Below are 23,647 nucleotides of genomic sequence, written 5' to 3' on the forward strand. Positions count from 1 at the left end.
GTCTTCTCACAGGGTCGGTGCCCCTATTCCATGGCTCCGCTGAGCTTCGCTGCTCGCTGGGCGTGCTGGATCAGACCTAGTTGGCAATCCAAAACGCCGCTGGAGAGACGGCTCTCCCACTGTTCCGCACTCGGGTCTTTACGAAAGCTATAGTTATTTCTACATTGCCACGTGATGTGGTGTAACGGAGGTTTGTTACCACACCATGGGCAGGTGTCCCGATATTGTGACCGGTAAATTTTGCTTAGGATATGCAGGTTAGGGAAAGTTCCTGTCTGCAGTCTTCGCCAGTACACTGCCTCTTGTTGTTTTAGATCCCGATGAGGCGGCGGATAGCGGATCCGTACCCCGTTATAGTAGTTCAGAATGTCTGAGTACTAGGGCCGACTCGCTCGGGTAGATCGTCCGATTGGGAGGAAGCTCGGCTCGTGTACCCTCGAGCTAACTCATCGGCACGTTCGTTCCCCGCTATGTCGGTGTGTCCTGGCACCCAGTAGATGTTGTGCTCGACTTTTGATGGGGTCGCGTTCTGGAGGAGCCTGAGCGCGGCGCGACCTATGCGGCCGTTCATGTAGTTACGGCACGCTTCTCTCGAATCTGTAAGAATGGTAAGGGACGTGTTGCTTCGATACCCGGCTACCACCGCTAGAGCAACGGCCAGCTCCTCCCCTTCGGTTATTGTGCAATTCCTGACTGAGGCGCTAGCTAGTTCCTTTAGGTTGGAATCAATAGCTACCGCCACTGCGCTGTTATGTGAGCTTCCTGTATACGGCGCCGCGTCCGTGTATACCGTTGTGGATTTTGTAGCTAAATTTATTTGTACATACTTCGCCCGCGGGCTGCTCTACGGGCCACATGTAAGTTGGGGTCCATGTTCTGGGGAAGGGAGCTAACCTTTAGCGTCTGGAGAATTGCGTCCGGTATGCTCACACTACGATTCTCGATCTGCACAGTTGCACCTAGCCCCAGTCGCCTAAGAAACGAGCGCCCCGTAGGAGTCTGCTGAAGCCTGGCTATCTGCGTGACCAGTTGGGCTTCTTTGATCTCTTGGTGTTGTGAACGCCAAGAGCTAGTAGTTTTGCGCTGGAGGTGTTCATTGGTAGGTGCAGGACTGTCTTGTAAGCTTTGCGGATGATGATATCTGAACTTTCCACTTCTCCTTTGTTGAGGTTGAAATACGGGAGGGCGTAGCCCACGCGACTGAGTACCAGGCTCTGAACCAGGCGCAGGTTATCCCCCTCTCGCATACCGCTCCGCTTCTGCGACACAAGCGTGATCATCCTGGCGACCTGAGTGGTCGATTGCTTGAGAAGGCCGAGCATATGGCCGCATCGCTGATTGCTCTGAAGCCACACTCCTAAGACTCGTATCTTGTCTCGTTCGGGAAGTAGCTGTCCTTCGAGGGAGACATTGAGGGTCCCTTCTTTGTGTTTTCCTTTGTGAACTCGCAGGAGTTCGGATTTTTCTGTGGAGCAGGCGAGACCTCGTGCACGGACATATTCTTCTACGCAAGTAGCCTCTGCTTGCAGTCGTTCTTCTTTCTGGCCGAGCGACCCGGAGGTAACCCAAACTGTGAAGTCGTCAGCGTACATGGCGTGCTGTATGCCTTCGATCTTCTCAAGTTGTCTAGCGAGTCCGATTATAGCCACGTTGAAAAGTAGTGGTGAGATGACGGACCCTTGAGGTGTGCCTTTGTTGGTTGTCGAGAATTTATCGCTGCGAAGGTATCCGAGTCCAACCGTTGCAGTTCGGTTGGAGAGAAAGGCCTTCACATAGCTGTGAACCTTCTCGCCACAGTGGAGGTTGTCGAGTCCTTCCATTACAGCCGCTTCGTTAACGTTGTCAAAGACCCCTTTAATATCGAGGGCCATGGCCGCGTTCTCGCCAGCGTTCGGGACATTGGTGAGGACTTCCTCTTTGAATTGTATGAGGACGTCCTGGGTAGAGAGGTGAGCTGGAAAGCCGAACATGCTGTGGGGGTACAGGTCTTTGTCCTCCATGTAATTTTGGAGCCTCCGAGTAACGACACGCTCGTAGAGCTTGCCTAGGCAGGAGGCGAGTGAGATAGGTCGAATGTTCCAATCGGTTTTGGGATCATTACGACCTCTGCATGCTTCCACTCTTCAGGAACCGTTCTTGCGGCCCAGTGCCTTGGGTTTAGAGATACCAGTGGCCGTATGAATAACCCGGCGATGGAAACTACAAAAAACTACTGCAAGATTGGTGACTTAAAAGTAGAGAAGTGACATAATGTTAGTAATGTAGAAACAAAAATTTAATAAATAGAATGATGGTTTAGTTAACCAATATATTAATCAATAATTAAGATATAGGGAGAAAAATGAGCATGATAGCTATTGCTACCACCCCGTATCAAAGGGGACGCTCCTATATTCCATCCATCCATCCATCCATTAATCGGTTTCGGTTACAGTCAACATAAATACCAAACAAAGCGGAAGGTTGCAAAGCCGTTGAGGTAGCTCCGTTTGAAATCCTCCCATATATTTACCCAGTTCCAAGACTTTGTTGACAGTAATGCTTCAATACATTCTTTTACTTTAATAACAAAATTCTGATCCTAAAGCAATTGTAAATTAAACTAAAAAAGGTGCCACGAGAACATTGATTTCCTTTCATTTTCCTCCAAGCTGAACATTACTAAGCTATGGTCCGTAAACGACATATGTTTTACCTGATAGCTATTATTGCACATAGGAAACAAATATATATGCAATTGAAAGAGGAAGCGTTAGATGCCCTTAACAACCGGATGAAGGAAAAAGAACTACATTGCCGAGTAGACCTGGGCCCCTATTTTCGACACACATGGCCACCGTTCGGCGCTATGTTGTTTCTTTGGCGTGATTCCGTTCTCTCAACGGTAGGGTCCTCTGACAAAAAAACTGGCGACAGATAGCGGAAATATTGTAAAAATGATAAAGACCGCATTTGACGCCAGCCGTGCTCGTTGCCTCAGTGGCGCATTGGATTGACACTACTTACCTGAGCATTAAATAAAAAATTTAGCGGAAAAATAGAACACAAAGGACAAAGAAGAACACATAAGACATTTGACAAGCGCTAGTCAAACGTCTTATGTGTTCTTCTTTGTCCTTTGTGTTCTATTTAGCGCTAAATTTTTACTTAATGGATCACCAACTAGCCCGGCAACATGCCCTCCTTACCTGATCACTTCGCGAATAGAACATATGTTCGAATCCTATATTTGCATCTTTTTTTTCCGAACTGTTTAATTGTAAAACATTAAATATGCTACCGATATTTTTCCTGGGAGGTGCTCCCCTTTAGGTTGCATCATGTTTATTTATTTGTTTATTGAATCCTCAAAGGCCCCATTTAAGGGGTATTACATGAGAGGTGGGGTTGGAGTGCGGCGATTACAATAAAAAATGTCTTTCGATGGCAGTCTTGAAATGATGAATGTCTGTTAGTGAGACGATGTGGTCGGGAAGGTCGTTCCAATTCAGGGCAGTGCGGAGAAAAAATTACTTTTGGAATGTTGTCGTATGGGCGCGCTGGGCATAGACGGCATTGGAGTGGAGATGACGAGATGACCAACGGGCTGGACGGATGAACACGTTGTTAGGTGGCAAGCTGCGATGAAACATATGATAAAGAGAAAGGCGAGCTAGTTTCCGGCGTAAAGCTAGATTGTGAAGTTCAAGTTTTGATTTTAGTACGGTAAAACTGGTGCGATAGGAGTAATCTGAAAGAATGAAACATGAAGCTCGATTTTGAGTAGATTCCAGTAAATTGATCAGATTAGTTTGGTGAGGATCGAATATAGCTTGACCGTACTCAAGTTTGGGTCTGACAAGCGAAGTGTAACCAATTAGTTTGACAGAAGGGGAGCTAATGAAATGTTGCGGCGTAAGTAGCCAAGAACGCGACAAGCGGAGTTGGTTATATGAGAAATATGACTAGACCAGGATAGGTCACTGGAGATATGAATACCTAGATATTTGATAGTGTCAGTTTGAGTTATAGGAAAATCATAAAGATGATAAATAGAAGGTAAGTAGTTACGGCGATGGTGTAAAGAGACATGAAGCGTTTTATTAACATTTAATTTCATAAGCCAGGTGTCGCGCCATTCTTGCACGTTAAGCAGATCATTCTGTAGGATAGCGATGTCAGATTGGTTATTTATGGTGAGGTATATTGCACAGGCATCGGCAAACAGCCGTATGTTAGATGGTATGCAATTTGGCAGGTCATTAATATAAATTAGAAAAAGTAATGAGCCAAGTACAGTACCTTGAGTAACGCCTGACCGGACTTGGAAAAGGGTAGATGAATGGGAGTTGGCGACAACAAACTGGAGACGATTTGTTAGAAAATTATTGATCCAATTCAATACACAAGGGTCTAAATTAAGGGTAGACAGTTTAAGCAGCAAATGGCGATGTGGGACTTTATCGAAGGCTTTTTCGAAATCTAAAAAAAAAGGAGTCTGTGGGTATGTTAAGGTAGAGGTTCGTGTGATGTTTTTAATTCTTAGTAGCCACAAAACCAGCCGTGAACAGAGCCACAACGTGACATTCTGACAACGGTAACACTAATTATTTTCACCATAATCATTTCCTGCCTTTAGTGAGTGTATGTTACCTTTACGTTGCGTTCAGAGATACCTCTCGATAACAATTGCAGTTTAACCCACTGAGAGGCAACCAGTGAAGCAACCTCAACCTCACCTAACCCACCCCCTTCCCCTCTAGGCCTGAGGTCATCCTCATGAATAAAGGTTTATGAATGAATGAATGAACCAGTGAGGAGAAATAAGTTGCGGGACCCTACCGTTGAGGAGACGGAATTACGCGTTTCCTTGATTGGTGGTCAGAAAAGTTACCTGTTTCAAGCTTGTGGAATGAATGAAATTGCGGTCTTTCACCATGGCTTTTTGCCTTGACGTAAAAATGACGTGAACGTGAAAAATTATCTTTAGCAGCGCTGTTAACGATGCCTGGATGTTATTTATAATTGTGGAAGGAAAACAGAGGTATATATGCTAGAAAGGGAAGTACTTACGCTTGTATTACGAATCGGCTGAAATGAACTGCCCACTGTCAAGAGCCGCCTCGTGAAATCTGATTGGCTGAAGTTGTGCGGCGGGAAATACGTCATGCATAAACATTTAATGATCGCATCAAAATGACGTTTCATTACGTAAAGAATGTTCTGCCAATGCTGTAAATGGCCAAAGTTGGGCGCCGCATTTCGAAACACAAGACGGCCGCGTAAAAAAGCATTGCAAATCCGACGTGCAGTGTAGGCGGCTGTTACCGCACCGCAGTTTGGCGGGTGGTGAAGTAAGCTGATACATCTTGTTGTAATTGCAGAAAGCACTGAAACGACTTCATAAGGGTACTTTTCAGCTGCGCAATATTTAAGAGGATTATTAATGAAGACGCAAATTTACCGCCGCATGAGGGTCGTAGTTACCCTCCCGTTGCAAATGCTTTGCTCTCATGGAGAAACCATCAATCCGCGACTTGGTTGCCAAGAGCAGCAATGCGGCCCGCTAATTCAGGCGGTTGATCAGCGCGAGACGAGCATTTCAGAGAGCAACAGAAGGGAAAGTTGGGTGAGTTAGAGGTTGTTCATGATGATTTCGTAGGCGCTCTTTAACACAGAGACAAAGACAAGAAAAGAAGAGAAAGAACGGCACCAGTCTCGTGTTTTCGTTTTGTCTCTGTGTTAAACAGCGCCCACCAAATCATAGTGAATTTCAGAGAGCACCGCGATGCTTTCTAAGTACCTCTCTTGTCGGTTCATGAGTACAACCTGAGGGGTCATATGGTGCGATGGCTGTGCACAAACTTCGCGCTACAGGCAGCGAGGGATCATCAAAGAATGTCTTAAACTTGGCCCCAAATTCTGCCTTTTTTGCCTAGCACTACGCACTAACGGCGATGCTAATGAATTAACAGCCTTTCTCCAATGGAAAACGGAAGCAAAAATACTGGTAGTGGTTGATTTAATATATTTTTTTCAATAATCAAGAAGGAAAAGAGTACTGCCGCGGCAACTGCTATCTAAAAATCTGAAGCACTTGAGCTGCGGCCGGCGGGAAGGAAAAGGGGATAGGGAGAGGATAGCGAGGGGAAGTAGAGAGGGGAGCGATAGGAAGAAAGGACAGGGGGAGCTTTGTGCATTATTTACAAAGTACAGACGCAACTTCTATTTTAATAAACGAATGTATGTGCCATGTACATGGCACATGTTTGCTTGCCACATGTGATGTGTTTCATGTACATACTTTTATTTCAATATACATGCGGGCTCCCCATTTGTTTATATCTTAGAAAACAAAATAAGTACACTAGAGCACGTTATGACGGTACGCTCTAATCATATTACGTAGTTGAGCCACATTTTGTGCTGATTGCTTTTTTTTTTCTTTTTTACTAAAGCCGGAAAATAATATCTCTTTAGTTGACACATAACCAGCGACAACTAGCACACCGGCTGCCCTTCACTACACAGTTTTCACTTATTCAGCCCATATATAAACCGGCAGTGCGAACAATTTCAAAGACGAAGATGGCAGACGTCATCTCATATGCAAAGTTCTGTCATAATTTTGCAGTTGCAAGTAGCGCAACTCTGCAGTGTGTAACCCTTGTAATTTATAGTTCTGCGCGACAGCGCAAAAGCGGTACTTCATTAAGCGTATACGAAAACAATGTCGTTTTAGTATATTTTGAGATTACCGAACCAAGAAGGGGTGCAGCGGCAGTGAAAGCCTCTTTGAAGGGCTCTGGATCAGTAGACATTTGATAGAACAGCCCGTATGTTAATTACGCTAACCACGACCGTGGTGTTTATGTTCACTTGCTTATTTATGACCATATATTCACACCGTTGTCTTCCCCACTTATGTAATGTCCCTATGAAACCTTTAACGGATTAATGCAGCAACGGCTAAGATTATAAGACAGCTAGGCGCTGAGTAAGTGCCGACTACACGCACTCTGTCATGAATGGGTGTGGTCATTCAAAGCACAGATGGACCGAATTTCAGAAAGGATAGGATTATATATATAATGTGCACTGAAGCTGAGAACTTTCGGCCTTCTTTTTACTTTCCTGCGCACCTGTATCGTGGTAGAGAATATACTTTCTATATAATGCTTAATCAGTAATCACTTCGGCTTCGTCACATGCGCAGCCTTAACAAAACAAGACATTCTCTCCTCTCCGGCAAAATGCCAACCGGTAATGGTGATGACGGGCTCGAAAATAAGTGTGGTTATCGTTCAAGGTCGGTCCCATATCGCATCACCCCCGCAATTTAATCGTTGCGCAAAAATGCCGAGTGAGATACGAGGTGCCCTTTTAAAGGCGCAAACACGCTGGCGCCGTTGCATGTGATTTGAGAGACACAGCTGTGCCCAGCTAATTTCGCGAAAACAAAAATGGAGACGCTATTACTGACACTCATCGACTTGAACGAGAACACGCAGCACAATGTCGCGAAGTCTTGGTTGTTTTATTTTTCTTTTTTGCTTTGCCATGGATGTTCAACGCCACGCCAAGTTTTTGATACTGAGTGAACTCAGTGGGTCGGATTGAATTTTTCCAGGCCAGCGGACGCGTCCAAGTCAGGAACGCTGTCTTGATGTGGACAAACGGTGGAAACGTACGTCACTCTGATATTTCAGCCACCTGTGTTCAGTCACGTACAGCGCAACCCCCAAACCCGTTTTCGTATTTCGTCCACATCAAAATCGGCAAGTGTTAATTAGGGACGTTAGGGTCAGCAGCCTGAAGCCAAAGCGAATAAAGTACCGCGGAAACAAAAAAGCAACAGTAACAGACAAATGCAACCAGGACAAGAACTGCGCGGAAGCAACCACGGGAATCCGATCGGGTGCAGTATGAAAGCGCGAAAAAGAGAAACACGTTCATGCCGCAGATTCGCTTATGGGAACCTTTTATTTTCACATCGTATACGCGGTTATTCTCTCACGAGAAATAAAATTGGCTGGCAAGAGGAGCTCAAAAATACAAATTCTCTAATCTAAGGCCGCGCGCACCAGATATTTCACAGCGGCCTCACAACACATGGGAAAAAGTGTCCCCTATGAACATGGGTAATCAACAGCTCCCCCCCATTTTCTACATTTGTGCTGCGAAAATAGCCACAGCTGTCGGTTAGTTTCTTGACACGACATAGAAGTGGGTATACATCACTGCACATTCACTTGAAGCACGACTTCGTCCAAGCGCGAGTTTGTCACCTACAACCGGTGAAGCTCGAGCGAAGAGCGCGCGCGCAAGACAGCTTTCTTTCACGATGAAAACCCAAGCTCAAGCACCAAAAGCGTGCGCAAAGCTTGTTGGCTCAGCAGACAAGGCGCGTAATCACCTCTAAACAGCGTGCTCGAAGGAACTCGAGCGTGCTCAACGCGGGCTAGCTGTGCGCGCTGACACCAGTCTACAGACAAACTATTCGCCTTGCCCGGCCAGTTATGTCAATTATGCGATGTTTGGGTCCCCTATATGTGTACTGCGTTTGTAATGTTCGGCCCAACATAGGAACAGTACGTTTCTAACATCGTATGAATATTGGGCCCATAATTTGTGCCGCCTTGGATTGTTCTCTTCGGGTTTGTTATCTTCCTGTCTTTCCAATATATTTTTTCCACAATGCAAGGGAATCTAATAAACAACCCCCTGAATACAGTTAGATTACCTAGTCCGGTGTGAAGTTTTGCATCCAGAGTTGAAGTCCTGGTTGTTAACCTGCACACACATTAGACAGACAGGAAGATGTCTCAATGACAGGATTAGAGAGCACGCTATGGCAATATCGGACAAGTCTGGCGCTAATCTCGCGGCGCACTGCAAAGACTGCGTTGGTCGTAGAGACCAAAAGTGTCTGGCTGACCGTCACAGTGTTAAGGTTATCAAAATGATGAAGAATAAGTTAGCAAGGAAATTGTATGAAGCATATGCAACGTGTGACTCGGGAGACCAATGTGTCAGTATGCCTTCAGTGGTTTTGTTGAAGAAAGAATTAGAATTTCTGCGCAAACCGGCAGGATGTTAAAGACAAAGAAGTTGCCTGCAGACGTGAATTGAAGGGAGAAAATGTGCGGTTTCTTGTCAATATAGCTGTCCGTGCAGCGTTCTCCTTGTGTTTGTGTGTGCTTCTTATGCTTTGTGTGGTTACCTGCTCTGCTGCCTTCTTTCAAGAGATGTGTGACCAACTAGCTCAATGGTCGACTCTATTATTGAGGTTTACCATAGTCGGGAGCGCTAATGCGGTTGGGAGCGGTGCACATTGTAGAAGTGTACCACCGGGAGTAGAGACCCCTGCCGGTCAGAGCACGTTGGTTAGACCCACATATGACGAAATTGGTGGCAGTACTGGCCATGCCCGCCACGCACGCTGGGGGGTTTGTCGGCGCTGTGGTACACCCGAGGACCACACAATCGAAATGGGCAGAGGATCGGTCCCCGATGTGGGGGTCCGCCCTCGTGCGGGCCAAGCTCCTGGGAGGGGGCTCGGCCTGGGCGATTCCATGTAAGCCCGGAGTACTGTTTGGCGAGATTAACTCTTACATTTGTGCGCATGGGTCAGATATTCGTTATGCCAGCAGACAACCATAAGCACCCCTAATGACGCAGAGCCCTTATGTGGCCCCCTTTTTTCCCTTTACGGCCAATGACCCATTCTTGAAGAATTCCTCCCCAGAAGAGCCGAGGAAAAGCCCAGCGCAAGTATTTTACCCATTGAAAATCAAAGGGGGGGGGGAGTACTCTGCGGCGCCAGGTATCAGACCTGATACCCCCCGAATGCGAGGCGGATGCTGATATTACGGTCTCTACAGTATCACGTTTTTGTGACCATGACTACGTTAAAACGAGAGCTGGAATTTTCCAGAAGAACGTGAAGGTGATTTTGTTCAGCACAGACCATATATTCAAATCGAAGCATTTCAAACCGTTTCTTGCTTTGACGCGAAAAAAACTGTTAATGATGCCCTCGGGCTGTAATGCCATTCTGGACGAAAGAGTCTGCAAGGGAGTTTTAATTGACACTAGACAATCAATTTAAAGTCCCGCTCATGCGCACAGTAATAAAGTTGCAAGCTTCACTTTCACGAGCAAAACATTTGTCTGTCTTTGGCCCGCACATTAAGAGAATGCGAATAGTCAAACAGATAAAAAAGAAGAAAAATTAAACGTCGCCAAAACTCTGTTGCAAGGAAGCTGAGATAACTTACTTCTTCATTTATGTCAGTGAAGAACGGCTGACGCATTGGTCGCCATGATTGTTGGTGCAATACACTTTAAATACTTCTTGCGTCACATTGTCTTTATGGCAGAGAAGCACTGTAGATTTCTTTTACACCGGCGGCATATGCATATTTGGGAACGGAACTTTATGGTCGTAAGCCGGCCAGCTTGTTATTTGTAGCGCTGCTCCCCTTTATGAATTCCTTCAAATATTCAGGTTCTGTTCCCGCAACTGCCACGTATGCCTCACACACATTCACCGTTAATTGCCCACCTATCTTAATCGTTACCGTTGCTTTACGTTAGCCCTATGCAGAAGAATATCAGGTTCAAGTGTGTTGCAGTCTCTATTCGTGCTAGGACGCACAAAGAAAATCTGATTGCTTTACTTCCAGGTAATGCTCGAGACACGAAAACCCGGAAGTAACAAGGCTGACGGATGTGGAGGAAGCATATTAACCCGTAACGTCGTCCTCACTGCTGCGCACTGCGTTGTGTTCGAGTGAGTCGGGCGGAAGCTCCTCCCACCTTTTGTTTCGGTTGTATTCCTCTATTTATGTTCACAGAAACACCTAGCAGATAGAAGGAAGTCCGCTTAGCAAAAGCTAAGATTGTTTCTGTTGTACCGGCATGTGCCGCAGATGTACACGGACTGCCAGGCAACCAAGAAAATCCCTTTTATTTCAGCAAGCAGTCACTTATATACACAGAGCGACACTGGTGCCTCTGGAGGCCGGTGATCCCAAACTCGAACCGAAACCATATATACAACATATTCCCATCCTTATAAAAACGGCTACATGGGTTAGTAATTTAGTAGTGGCAGTACGTTAGTGCTCGTTTACCGAATTATATTCACAGTAGCGACAACTTGCTTGTCCTAGCACTTAATACAAAATATATACAAAATAAAACAAAAACAAACAAGAAGATGCACTTGCAATAATGTCAATATCTTTCAAACTCAAACTCAACACTCGTGCAGAGAGTGACAAGTTCATGTTCACTGCAGCACAACGAGTCCTTCTGCACTTAGTGTCCATAGCGGTCGGAGGGTCGTCAGTTCCTTGGTGGCTGTACCCTACGCTGTGGTCCCGATGCTTCAGAGAACCCACTGGCTGCAGGCGAACTCTCTTCCGGTTCACAGCAGGTCACTGGTGGCATAGGTTGCTGCTTAGCAGCAGCCACAACTGAATACCCGGTTGGCGCTTCTGAAACGGGTCCGTCCATGGTAGGCGGTGAGCTGCTTTCCGTAGCGGTATCATTTGTACCATTCCTTTCACCCCACCCACAAAAGGATGCAGAAGCCCGTGGAATCCTCGACAATTTCGAAGCGTTCCACATTTTTCCATCATCAAGGTGAAAAGACGATTGCCCCTGCTTTCATATCACTTTTCTGGGCTGTAAAAGCAAAGTCACCTTTAAACGAAGTTGTAGGTCTCCGTACCCGTAAAAGGTCACCAACATCCACTTTGGTTTCCCATGCGGCCCTGCGAGCGTCTGTGTAGGGTTTATTGGATTGTTACTTTTGCTTCACCCGCTCGCGTAGGCGGTGCAGCTCTGCACTAGGGTCCGTCGAAAATATGGCTGACGGGTACCCAACCACATCAAGCCGAGTTCTTGGCAGACGTCCATGCAGGAGAAGTGCTGGCTCAACTGCAGTTGTGGCATGCGGCGTGCAACGGTAAACGCCCAAGTATTCTGTTACCCTTTGGCGTAAGGGACGCGGCTCGAGTGTGGCTACCTGGACAAAACGTTTAAAAACTTTGTTAAACCGTTCTACTTGACCGTTTGCTTGGAGGTAGTACACAGACGAATGCCGCAAACGGATGCCGAGATCCTGCAGAAAAGCTTGGAACTCTCGAGGTGAAAACTGTGGCCCGTTATCACAAACAATTTCTTCTGGGTAACCTTCACGTGCGAACACTGACACCAAGAAGCTTGTGACTTTGTGTGCTGCGGCTTGGTTGCAAAAATATACCCCGGGCTACTTAGAAAAGTAGTCGACCAGCGTGATTGCATATCGGTAGTCGTGTGGCGCTCTTTCAAATGGACCAACAATGTCCATTCCCACCTTCAGCCACGGTTCCTTTGGTAAGCCCGGGACCGGGTTCAGTGGTGCAGCCATAACTTTCGGGCTTTTGTCCGCTATACTATACTACATGTTTGGATAGCTAGCTCGACTTGCCTGTCCATGGCTGGCCACCAAAATATTCTCGCAGACGTGCTTTCGTTCGTACAATTCAAAGGTGAGCCTCATGAGCAGCGGTAATTATCCGCGGTGTAAGTGATGCGGGAACCACGAGGCGTTCGCCACGCAAAATCAAATTGTCCACCACTGAAAGTTCATCGCGAAGTTTGAAGAAAGGTTGAAGCTCACCCGGCAGAGATTTGTGCGCAGGCCACGAAAATTCGATGTAGGCCTTGATTTGTTGCAGTGTGCAGTCTTCCGACTGGGCCTGTTCGAACTCTTCCCTGGTAATGCAAGACGATACAAGGGCAACTGATACAGTTTCATCTGGTAAAGTCTCTTTTTCCTGATGAGATGACGCAGGGAGACGAGAAAACGCATCTGCTACTCGATGTTGCGAACCCTTTCGCTACTTTACTGTATAGTTGTACTTCAGTAGGCGCTCCGCCCACAGTGCTATCCGCAAAGGACGCCTTTCTGGCCCTTGAGTAAAAAGCAATGCGACCAAGGCTTGGTGGTAAGTAAGCAATGTGAAATGGCGTCCCCACAAGTAAACATGCCACTTCTCGCACACCCAAACACACGCAAGTACTTCGCGTTCTCCGACTGAATATCGCCTCTCTGCGGATGAAAGCGCTCAAGAAGCAAAGGCGACAGTGTGCAGTTCCTCTCCGTCCACCTGTTCGAGAACCGCTCCTAGCCCACAGTCACAAGTGTCAGTGGAAACAACAACGGGAAGGAATGCATCGAACATCCGCAGGACTGTGTTGGACGCAAGTGCCTCTTTGATCTTTCGAAAACTGGAGCCTACTTCGCCAGACCAAACAAATGGTTGTCCTTTTCGAAGAAGAACACGCATCGGTTCAACCATATCGGCAATGTTGGGAACGAACCTAGAGTAGTATTCGAAAAGTCCAAGGAACGATCGAAGGCTGGCCGCGTCGGTGGGTGCCGGGGTAATCTTGATGGAAACAACCGTTTTCTTCAGTGGAACAATACCACTTGCTGTGATCCTGTGGCCCAAAAATGAAAGCTCCTGCGTATCGAACACACATTTCCTGTTCAACTTGCGTCCTGCCTCTTTAATGCGTTTAAGTACTGTTGCATGGTTATCTATGTGCTCCTGCCGGCCCCGCCCAAAGACTATAATATCATCTATATTGCCACGTGCCTAGCGCCGCGCGACTTCCGTGCTTGGTGCCGATGACGACGAAGCGTTGGTTGGCTCGAGAGGCGCGCTGGTGCTGGACACTGTCATCGCAGCTAGAAGAAAACCTGACTCCCGGGTCTTACCTTCACGGTACCATGTACCTTCACGGCTCCCTGTCTTGAGTCGGGGCTTGAGTCGTGACACTGGTGGAGGTGCCATTGTTGATCCCTTCTCCTGCTGACGACCCGACATGGCCGCTTCTCGTGACCACTCCAGTTCATCGTGCAAGCCCGCGGCTCCGAGGCTTGTGCCCCGAGACCTTCCCTTTTGACGAAGAGCCCCTAGCTCCCACCCTAGCTATGGAAACGACACCAGCCGCCCATACCACGACGGTCCCTTCCACCCCTTCGTCCTGCCTCATCCTTCAGCACCCAAATACCCCTAAGCCATTCCACGGTGAGCAGTTCGAAGATGCCGAGGACTGGCTAGCTCACTACGAAAGGGGCGCGACATTTAACGGCTGGGACGATGCTGCAAAAATGCGAAACGTTTACATCAGCCTTGAAGGCGCTGATCGGACGTGGTTCGAGAATCGCGAGGCCACATTCTCTACGTGGCCGGCCTTCCGAAGCCAGCTTCTCGGTACGTACGCCAACAGTGACCACCGGGCGAATGCGGAGCATGCCCTTACCTCTCCAGTTCAGCGCCAGAACGAAGGGGTCGCAATGTACGTTGAAAACGTCATGCGCCTTTGCCATCACGCCGACCCATCCATGAGTGAAGAGAAGAAGGTGGGGCACCTGATGTATGGCGTCAAAGATCAGCTTTTTTCTGGCCACGTCCGGAACCCGCCCACCACCGTCGCGACGTTAATGGCTGAAGCTGTAATAATGGAGAAACTGCTACAGCAGCGATGCAGTCAGTATTCTCGGCCACTGATTTCTCCGCAATCCCACCGACTGATCGCGCCGACTACAATACCGAGGCAGAACTGAGCTCCTTTCGCCACCTCACTCGCACCGTAGTTCGCGAGGAGTTGCAGCAAATCCACCGGACATTTGCCCCAGGTCCCGCTTCTCTGGCCAGCGTCATCCGTGAGGAGGTCCAGAACGCACTCATGCCACCGGTAAGTGCAGTCGTTCCACCGCCACCTCCTGCCCTCACCCAGCCGATGTCACACGCCGCCCAGCCCTGCTACCTACTCATTCGCCTTACACGCCACCTCAGGTTGCTGTGCACGCTGCGGAACTGCTGCCCCTCTGGGCAGACCGGCGCCAGTCGTCCCGGAAGACTGATCTCTGGCGCGCTCCAGATAACTGTCCTCTCTGCTACCACTGTGGCGAGGCAGGTCACCTCTACCGGCAGTGCCCTTATCGCCAGATGGGCCTGAGAGGATTTTCCCCCGACAGCCCTCGTCCACGGCCTGGTCAGCGGCCTCAAGACATCGCCGAGTAAGTCACCCGCCAGCGTAGTTCGTCACATTCTCCTCGTCATGAGTCGCGCTCGCCTTCGCCTTGTCGCTCTTCGCCCTCTGGGACACAGTATACAGATGGACGCCGTGGTTCATCGAGCCCTCCGGGAAAACTAGCTTGGCGACCTTTGGAGGCGAGGCCGTTGCACAAAGATTCGCCGCAAAGCTTCCACTGCCGCACCGCTCGATTCGCCCTGACGTCGAACGCCGAATTCATGTCCAGTTTTCGCCGCACAGACAAGATCGCCCCAACATCGTCCGCATCGTCAACCAGTTATCACTGCCGTGTCGCTTAAACCGCCCCTACGCAGACCACACAACTGCTGCCCAGCTTCCGCCGCCGCACCGCTCGCTTCACTCCGACCTGCCGTCGACATTGAATCGTCCCGACGCCAGCCACCCAACTACCGTCAAGCTTCCACCGCCACACCGCTCTCTTCACTCCGAACCGACGTCGACAGGCCCTGGTCTTGGTGTGATGTTATATATGGGCCCAGGTCCGTTCAGGAGCTCTGGGCAGGTAGCAGAGCAGGTTCACAGACACACGGATGCTTTTCTTTTCTTGACCAATTAACGTAACTGGCAACAGACATGCATACAGCCTAGCTTATCCTAATAGGATATGTCCCAACACAAAACCGTCCTACTTCTGGTTTTCCGCTCGTGGACTAGATGCCGGTGCAGCCGAGTCCGGTTGAGGCAAGACCAGCGGCCGGGGTGTGACGCGGCCTTCGTTCACGCCAGTCGCCCGAGGACTCGGTAGCGCGGCAGGCCACGCTCCGGCGTCTGTGTCCGGCGTCTGCTTCACAGTCCGGGGTACTGCGGTGTACCGCGGGGTACCGCGTCACGCCCGGGTACTGCAAAGTGCGGCACCAGTGCGGCAGCACAAGTGCGGCGGCCTGGCACGATGGGGCGGTCGAGCTGCCTACGCAAGCTGTTCGCCGGATGGCGAAGCGCTGGGCAGTACCAGACCCCGGACCAGGTGCCCGGCAGGTGCTGGCGAGCCGGCCTTGTACGCCAGGCCCAGGACGATGAACTCCGCCGCCAGCGACGCCCAGGAACGTCCGACCCGTTCGCTTGCCGGAACAAACTCACGCGCACTGGCACGCCCCGCACGCGGCCACACTTCACTTCCTTTCGAGCCACCCGCACACTCGCCACAATCACCATCATCACAACCTCCCCCCGTTCCAAGACAGTTTCTTGCAACTGTTCTGGCGCCGGGAGGGGGGAGACGTGGCGGGAAATAAATGCACAAACTACACAAATAACCACAAAGCAGAAACACGCAAAAATTCGTCACAATCCACACACCATTCACAATCCACAATGCAACACACGAGTTCGTTTTTTTTCTAAATCCCGTTCCAGTCAACAAAACACACTACTACACCTTTCACACACGGCTCATGTAATCGGCACCAACGTTATCGCTCCCTTTTATGTAGTCTATGCTGAAGTTGTATTCCTGGAGGAATAAACTCCACCGCAACACTCGATTGTTCATATGCTTCGCGGATTGCAGGTACTGGAGCGGCTGGTGATCAGATTGGATGGTGAAATGTTTGCTATACACATAAATATGAAACTTCTGCACTGCCCAGACAAGAGCTAGACATTCTCGCTCAATCGTTGAATAGCGTGTTTCTCGGGGCAGCAGATTGCGACTAGCGTAGGCAACTGGATGTAAAATAGTATTGTTGCCCGTTTGCAAGAGCACTGCTCCGAGACTTAGGGTGGATGCGTCTGTACGAAGCACGAAGGTTTTCGAGAGATCAGGAGCCTGTAAAATAGGAGTCTCACTGAGTTTTGCTTTCAGGACTGTGAACGCATGTTCATGCACTGGTTGCCAAGAAATGGCATTAGGCTGTCCTTTCCTGATGAGATCTGTCAAGGGCTTGGTGATTTCGGCATAATGGGGAATAAACTTCCGGTAATAACCAGTCAATCCAAGAAACGACTGCATAACTTTCTTTGTTGTCGGCCGTTTCGCCCCTAATATCTTGTCTAAGGTCTTTAGGAGGGGTTCTACCCTGCCGTTTCCAATACGGTGACCTAAGAAACAGATAGACGGCTCTCCTATTTCACACTTGCTCGGTTTTATGGTCAAGTGTGCCCGCTTGATCCTCGCGAATACTGTTTTCAGCGTTTCCATATGTTCCTGCCATGTGTCAGTGGCGATGACAACATCATCGAAGTAGTGGTAAACGTTCTTCACATCGCCCAGCACAGTCCTCATGAGTCGCGCGAACACCGCAGGGGCAGTTTTGATTCCAAACGGCATGTATAGAAAATGGTACAGTCCTGACATGCTAGAAAACGCTGTTTTCTCACGACTGTTGTAGGCCATTGGCACTTGCCAGTACCCTTTTGTGAAGTCAAACTTGGAAAAGCAAGTCTTCCTGCCGACAAGAGTAAGAACTTCCTCAATGCGTGGTATTGGCTCGCTGTCCGAAATTAATACTTTGTTCAGCTCCCGAAAATCGATGCAGAGTCTAAGTGTCTGGTCAGGTTTCTTTACGACTACTATTGGAGCATGATAGGGGGATTTCGATTTCTCAATGATCCCCATCCTCAACATTTCCTGCACCTCATTCTCTACACTTTCACGTAGAGAAAATGGAATAGGGTACTGCGGAATATGTATGGGTTCATTAGATGTCAATCTGAGAGCGCACTCTGTGAATGTGGTCTTTCCCGGCAAGTCTGAGAAAATCCCCTCGAATTCTTGGAGCAAGCCACGCACTTCTTCAGCTTGCACTTCCGAGAGACTTGACGCCAACTTGACGTCCGTGGCGCACTGCGTTCGATGCAAGCTCACAGAAGGTAGTTCTACTGAGTCCTCTTCAGGTGTCTCTATGTCCAGTGAGGTGGAGTCGAGTTCAGCAGCTGCTGAGACTGGATGAATAGTCGGAGGGTTTCGTTCTTCGTACTTCTTCAACATGTTAATGTGAAAAATTTTCCTTTTATGTCCTAGGTCCACGATGTAGTCCACATCGTTTCTACGGTCTATCACATCGTATGGACCTTTCCACTGCATGAGCAGCTTATTGGATTCAGTCGGTAACAAAATCAGAACCTTGTCACCTGGTAACAGTTTTCTGGGCCGACTTTTCCGGTTATAATACAGTTTCTGTTTCTGACGTGCTCGTGCTAGTTGTTCGTGAGCAATCTGGCACGTATCCTCCAAACGGTTTCTGAGCTCGACGAGGTAGGTGTACGTTGACCGAGTATCTCCATCGATATGCTGATTGGTCCAGAGCTCCTTCAGTACTGTTAGTGGTCCTCGCACATGACGGCCGTAAATCAACTCAAAAGAAGAAAACCCAAGGCTTGCTTGTGGAACTTCTCGGTATGCAAACAGTAACGGTGCCAGATACCGATCCCAAGACCTAGGTTTTTCTTGGCACATCCTCTTCAGCATAGTTTTCAATGTTCCATTGAACTTCTCCACAAGACCATTTGCCATGGCATGGTAAGGTGATGTCTTCAGAAGCTTGATGGAAAGAAGACGACCAACTTCACTCATGAGCTCTGAGGTGAACGTGGCTCCTTGATCGGTCACCATTTCTTTCGGTATGCCAATGCGTGAAAACATCTCAACGAGCGCTTCAGCAACATGCACAGCATCAATAGCTGGAAGGGCGACGGCGTCTGGGTACCGTGTTGCAAAGTCAATCAAGGTGAGCACATATCGGTTTCCTTTATCAGACGTAGGTGAGAAAGGTCCTATGAGATCGACGGCCACTCGTTCGAAAGGAGTGGTAATCAGTGGCATGTTGCCTAAAGGGCAATGCCAACTTTGCCTTTCGGTGTTGTTCTCTGACACTTATCACATGACTTAACGAATCGTTTAACATCTCCATGTATGTCAGGCCAATAAAAGTCCTGAAGTATACGATCAGTAGTACGTCTGATCCCTTGATGTCCGGCCATAATACTCTCATGTGCTATTTGTAAGACTGATTGCCGGAGTTTTTGTGGAACAACAACCTGCTTGAAGATCCTTCCTGATGTCATACAGTAATATCAATAAAGAATATCCTCTTCTTCACAAAAATGGTACGAATTACCTTTACCTGATCGGAATTCCTTATCTACCTTAAGGAAGAGCCGTTTTAAGGATACATCTTTCTGCTGCTCTTCTGCTAACTGGTCCTTTGTCATGTCACACAGAAGAATGGGCGGCACGCACAGCGGTGTTTTCTTTTCTGTTGGCTTGGCCAAGGCTGCAACACATCGTCTAAAATTCACAGGTCGCTCCTGTTCTCGGGAATCTTGCGAGGTATGAAGCTCTAGGCTGCTTGAGGTCATCCAGTCGTGATTGGGATCATCTGGGGCCCTGACACCTGGTATATTCCCAAGCACGAGATCATACAAGGGCCGCTTCATGCAAAGCGCGGTCACCTCGCCTTTGAAATATGGCGTGTCCACTGGTACTCTTGCCACCGGTAACTGGGTTACCGTACCATTGACAAGTACTATCCTCTCGGTCTGCCCTGTGAAGCAGTTCTTTGGGACCAAACCCCGGCGGACAATAACGACATTACTACCAGTGTCTCGAAGCACGCACACTTGTTTCCCCATCACAAACCCTTCTACAATGGGCATTCTTCCTGTTGAATTCTGAGGTGCGTCTTTACTGACCTGCGCCCAACTGCTAGAGTCGGATGGGCTCCGGGCCGTATGCCAGTCAAGATGATCAGCACGTTTGGGAGCCTGAATTGCAGAGCATGCGGCACTCTGTTCTTCCTCTTGGTGTCGATTCCTGCAGTTTTCGGCCTTGTGTCCGACCTTTCCACACGAGTTGCACTTGAGCACCGGTCTAGTGGACGTGCGGCAATCGGAAGCCCGATGTCCTGGACGATTGCATAACATACACCGCAACTGGGGTTTATTCGGCAGGCTGACGGAACTCTTGGTATGAGGTTTCTCTTCGTCAGGAACTTTACCGATGTTCGAATAGTTCTGAGCTTCCAAGTATCGATCGGTTGCGTCTGCCATGATGTCGAGTGTCTTGCACTCCCGTTCTTTCAGAAACACAACGAGTTTCGGGTGGCAACACCGCAGGAACTGTTCACCGATCACATGATCGCGCAGGTCTTCAAATGTCTTGGGAACACTCGCCATTTCGATCCAATGGTCGAAGTAACCCGAAAGCCTGGCGGCTAACTGCCTTCCCGTCTCGCCATCTTCTGCTCGAGCTTTTCGAAATTTCTGGTGGTAACCTTGAGCCGTGAATTTAAAGCGCTGCAGAAGAGCCTTTTTGACCTTTTGGTAATCTAATGAATCTGCAGCTGACATCCTGCCGATCACGGTCAAGGCTTCCCCAGTTAGGCACATACTTACGGCCATCGCCCATTTATCTTGAGGCCAGTCCTGTCCCACTGCCACACGCTCAAACCGTTGCAAATAGGCATGCAGGTCATCTCGTCGCTCGTCAAATAGGGGTAGCAGTTTTTGAGGGTTGAAAAGCTGTACTTGTGGCGCTGACACTATGGGCTCGATATCATCTGTCGTGTTGCTCCTCGCTCCTTCTTGGAGTCTGAGTTTCAATTCCAAGATTTCTTTCTCTCTCTCCGCGGCTATGCGACTTTGCTCTCTTTCAGCAGCACGTTCGGCCCTTTGCTCCGCGCGTTCCTTATCTATCCAGTCTCTCAGCTCGGAGCCTGAGAAACCCAGCTGAGCGCCCAACGCGGCTAGACGCTCTAGGTCAATCTTTGCTCAAACGTCGCGATGCGTGTGAACCCGTCCTCGACTCTCTGCCCTCTCTCTGAATGATTAGTTCCTTGAATCTACTAATTTCTAGGATCCTGGCAGGCTCGCCAAATTGTGATGTTATATATGGGCCCAGGTCCGTTCAGGAGCTCTGGGCAGGTAGCAGAGCAGGTTCACAGACACACGGACGCTTTTCTTTTCTTGACCAATTAACGTAACTGGCAACAGACATGCATACAGCCTAGCTTATCCTAATAGGATATGTCCTAACACAAAACCGTCCTACTTCTGGTTTTCCGCTCGTGGACTAGATGCCGGTGCAGACGAGTCCGGTTGAGGCAAGACCAGCGGCCGGGGTGTGACGCGGCCTTCGTTCACGCCAGTCGCCCGAGGACTCGGTAGCGCGGCAGGCCACGCTCCGGCGTCTGTGTCCGGCGTCTGCTTCACAGTCCGGGGTACTGCGGTGTACCGCGGGGTACCGCGTCACGCCCGGGTACTGCAAAGTCCGGCACCAGTGCGGCAGCACAAGTGCGGCGGCCTGGCACGATGGGGCGGTCGAGCTGCCTCCGCAAGCTGTTCGCCGGATGGCGAAGCGCTGGGCAGTACCAGACCCCGGACCAGGTGCCCGGCAGGTGCTGGCGAGCCGGCCTTGTACGCCAGGCCCAGGACGATGAACTCCGCCGCCAGCGACGCCCAGGAACGTCCGACCCGTTCGCTTGCCGGAACAAACTCACGCGCACTGGCACGCCCCGCACGCGGCCACACTTCACTTCCTTTCGAGCCACCCGCACACTCGCCACAATCACCATCATCACACTTGGCCGGGTCTCCCTGGACATCCCTGTTATCATCGGCACGAAGGAGGTCAGCGCTTTGTTGCTACGGGAGCCGATTATTCTATCCTTAGCGGGCGGCTTACAAGGACACTGAGAAAAGTGATGACGCCATGGAACGGAGCAGACATACGTACGGCAGGCAGACATGTGGTTGCGCCACTGGGTATGTGCACAGGCCGGGGTACGGTGCGAGGCTGCACATTTGTCGCGACTTTTCTTGTTCTTCGCGAATGCTCTCGCGATGTTATTCTTGGCATCGACTTCCTTTGTGAGCACGGTGCCACTATAGATCTCCTGAACCACTTGGTGACGTTTTCCGCCAAGCTGTTCACCGAAACGCATGAGTACCGTGGGTCCCACTCCACGCTGCGAGTCACCGATGATAGCCTCACAGTGCCACCACGCGCCAGCATCCTCGCCAGAGTTACCTGCGATGAGCAACATCACGACCTCCTGGTTGTTGAGCCTAATGTCTCCCTCTCGCTCGCCTTAGGAGTTTCTGTGGCAAGAGGTCTTTCTTTCCTTCGTGGCAGAGAGACGGAGGTGCTTGTCACCGAATTCTCCAATCAACATCAACATCTGTTCAGTGGCACTGTCATCGCTTACGTCGACCATCTGCAGGAAGTCGCCGAATGTTTTGCTTCCGAGGAAGCTACGCATAGCACGAACCGGATGATGCCGTACACGATGTCGATATCAATTGTAGCTTTTCCTTCGCTGAAAAGAGGCAACTCCAGGATCTATTGCTGGAGTTTCGTGAGTGTTTCACGTCTTCGTCTAAAGTGCAGCAAACGCCGGTCATTAGGCACCGGATTATCACGCGTGAAGGCACTCGACCCATCCATCAGCAGCCCTATCGTGTGTCGCCTCGGGAGAGAGACGCTATCCAACAGCCAGTCAAGGAGATGCTCGCCGATGGCGTCATTCAACCTTCAAGCAGCCCATGGTCGTCGCCTTCAGTCCTTGTTAAAAAGAAAGACGGAACACTTCGTTTCTGTGTCGACCATCGGAATCCTAACAGTATGAAAAAGAAGGAAGTCTATCCGCTGCCACGGATCGACGACTCTCTCGACCGACTTCCCCGAGCCAAGAACTTCTCCTTAATTGACCTCAGGAGTGGTTACTGGCAAATTGAAGTTGATGAGAGGGACCGTGAGAAAACTGCCTTCGCAACACCAGATGGGCTCTATGAATTCCGCATCCTCCCATTCGGGCTCTGCTGTGCTCCTGCCACCTTCCAGCGGATGATGGACACTGTGCTCACAGGTCTTAAGTGGCAGACATGCCTTGTTTATCTCGACGACGTGATAATTTTTTCACCGACGTTCACGGAACACCTGCGCCGCCCAAGAACTGTTCTCGAAGCCGTCCGGTCTGCCAACCTTTCCCTCAAGCCTCAAAAGTGTCACTTCGGGTTCACCGAATTGAAGTTTCTTGGGCACATCGTAAGTGCTGATGGCATCCGGGCTGACCCTGAGAAACTTGCTGCCGTTGCTGCCTTTCTCGTCCCCGTCCACAAAAAAGCAGTCCGACGGTTTTTGGGCCTGTGCTCCTATTATTGTCGCTTTATCAAAAACTTTGCACAGATGGCCAGCCCTCTGACACTACTGACTCAAGATAACGCATCATTTTCCTGGGGCGCCAAGCAGCAGATGGCTTTCGACGAGTTACGACGCCGGCTCCAGTCAGCCCCGATCCTGGCACATTTCGACGATGATGCCGACACAGAGTTACACACGGATGTGAGCAACGTCGGCCTTGGTGCCGTTCTAGTTCAGCACCAAGACGGGGTCGAGAAAGTAATTGCCTACGCCAGCCGTGCACTTTCCCGTGCTGAGTATAACTATTCCACCACTGAAAAAGAATGTTTGGCGGTAGTATGGGCCGCTGCCAAGTTCCGCCCGTACCTTTATGGCCGACCATTTAGTGTCATCACTCGTTGTGTTGGCTGAAAAACCTAAAAGATCCTTGTGGCCGTTTAGCACGTCGGGCATTGCGCCTGCAGGAGT

At 49.5% G+C, this 23,647-nt stretch overlaps 1 protein-coding gene across 1 annotated transcript in view; it reads left to right on the forward strand.

Annotated features, from left to right (window-relative positions):
• Positions 1 to 23,647, forward strand: part of LOC146175187 (serine protease 55-like) — a 212,359-nt gene that overhangs the window by 110,777 nt on the left and 77,935 nt on the right. Inside the window, exon 4 of the mRNA XM_084585548.1 lies at positions 10,668 to 10,763. Within this exon, the coding sequence (XP_084441674.1) occupies positions 10,668 to 10,763 (96 nt within the window). The remainder of the gene's footprint in view (positions 1 to 10,667; positions 10,764 to 23,647) is intronic.

This window comes from Amblyomma maculatum, chromosome 11, assembly GCF_055883805.1.
Source record: "Amblyomma maculatum isolate TAMU_Amacu chromosome 11, ASM5588380v1, whole genome shotgun sequence".
Taxonomy (NCBI): Eukaryota; Metazoa; Arthropoda; class Arachnida; order Ixodida; family Ixodidae; genus Amblyomma; species Amblyomma maculatum.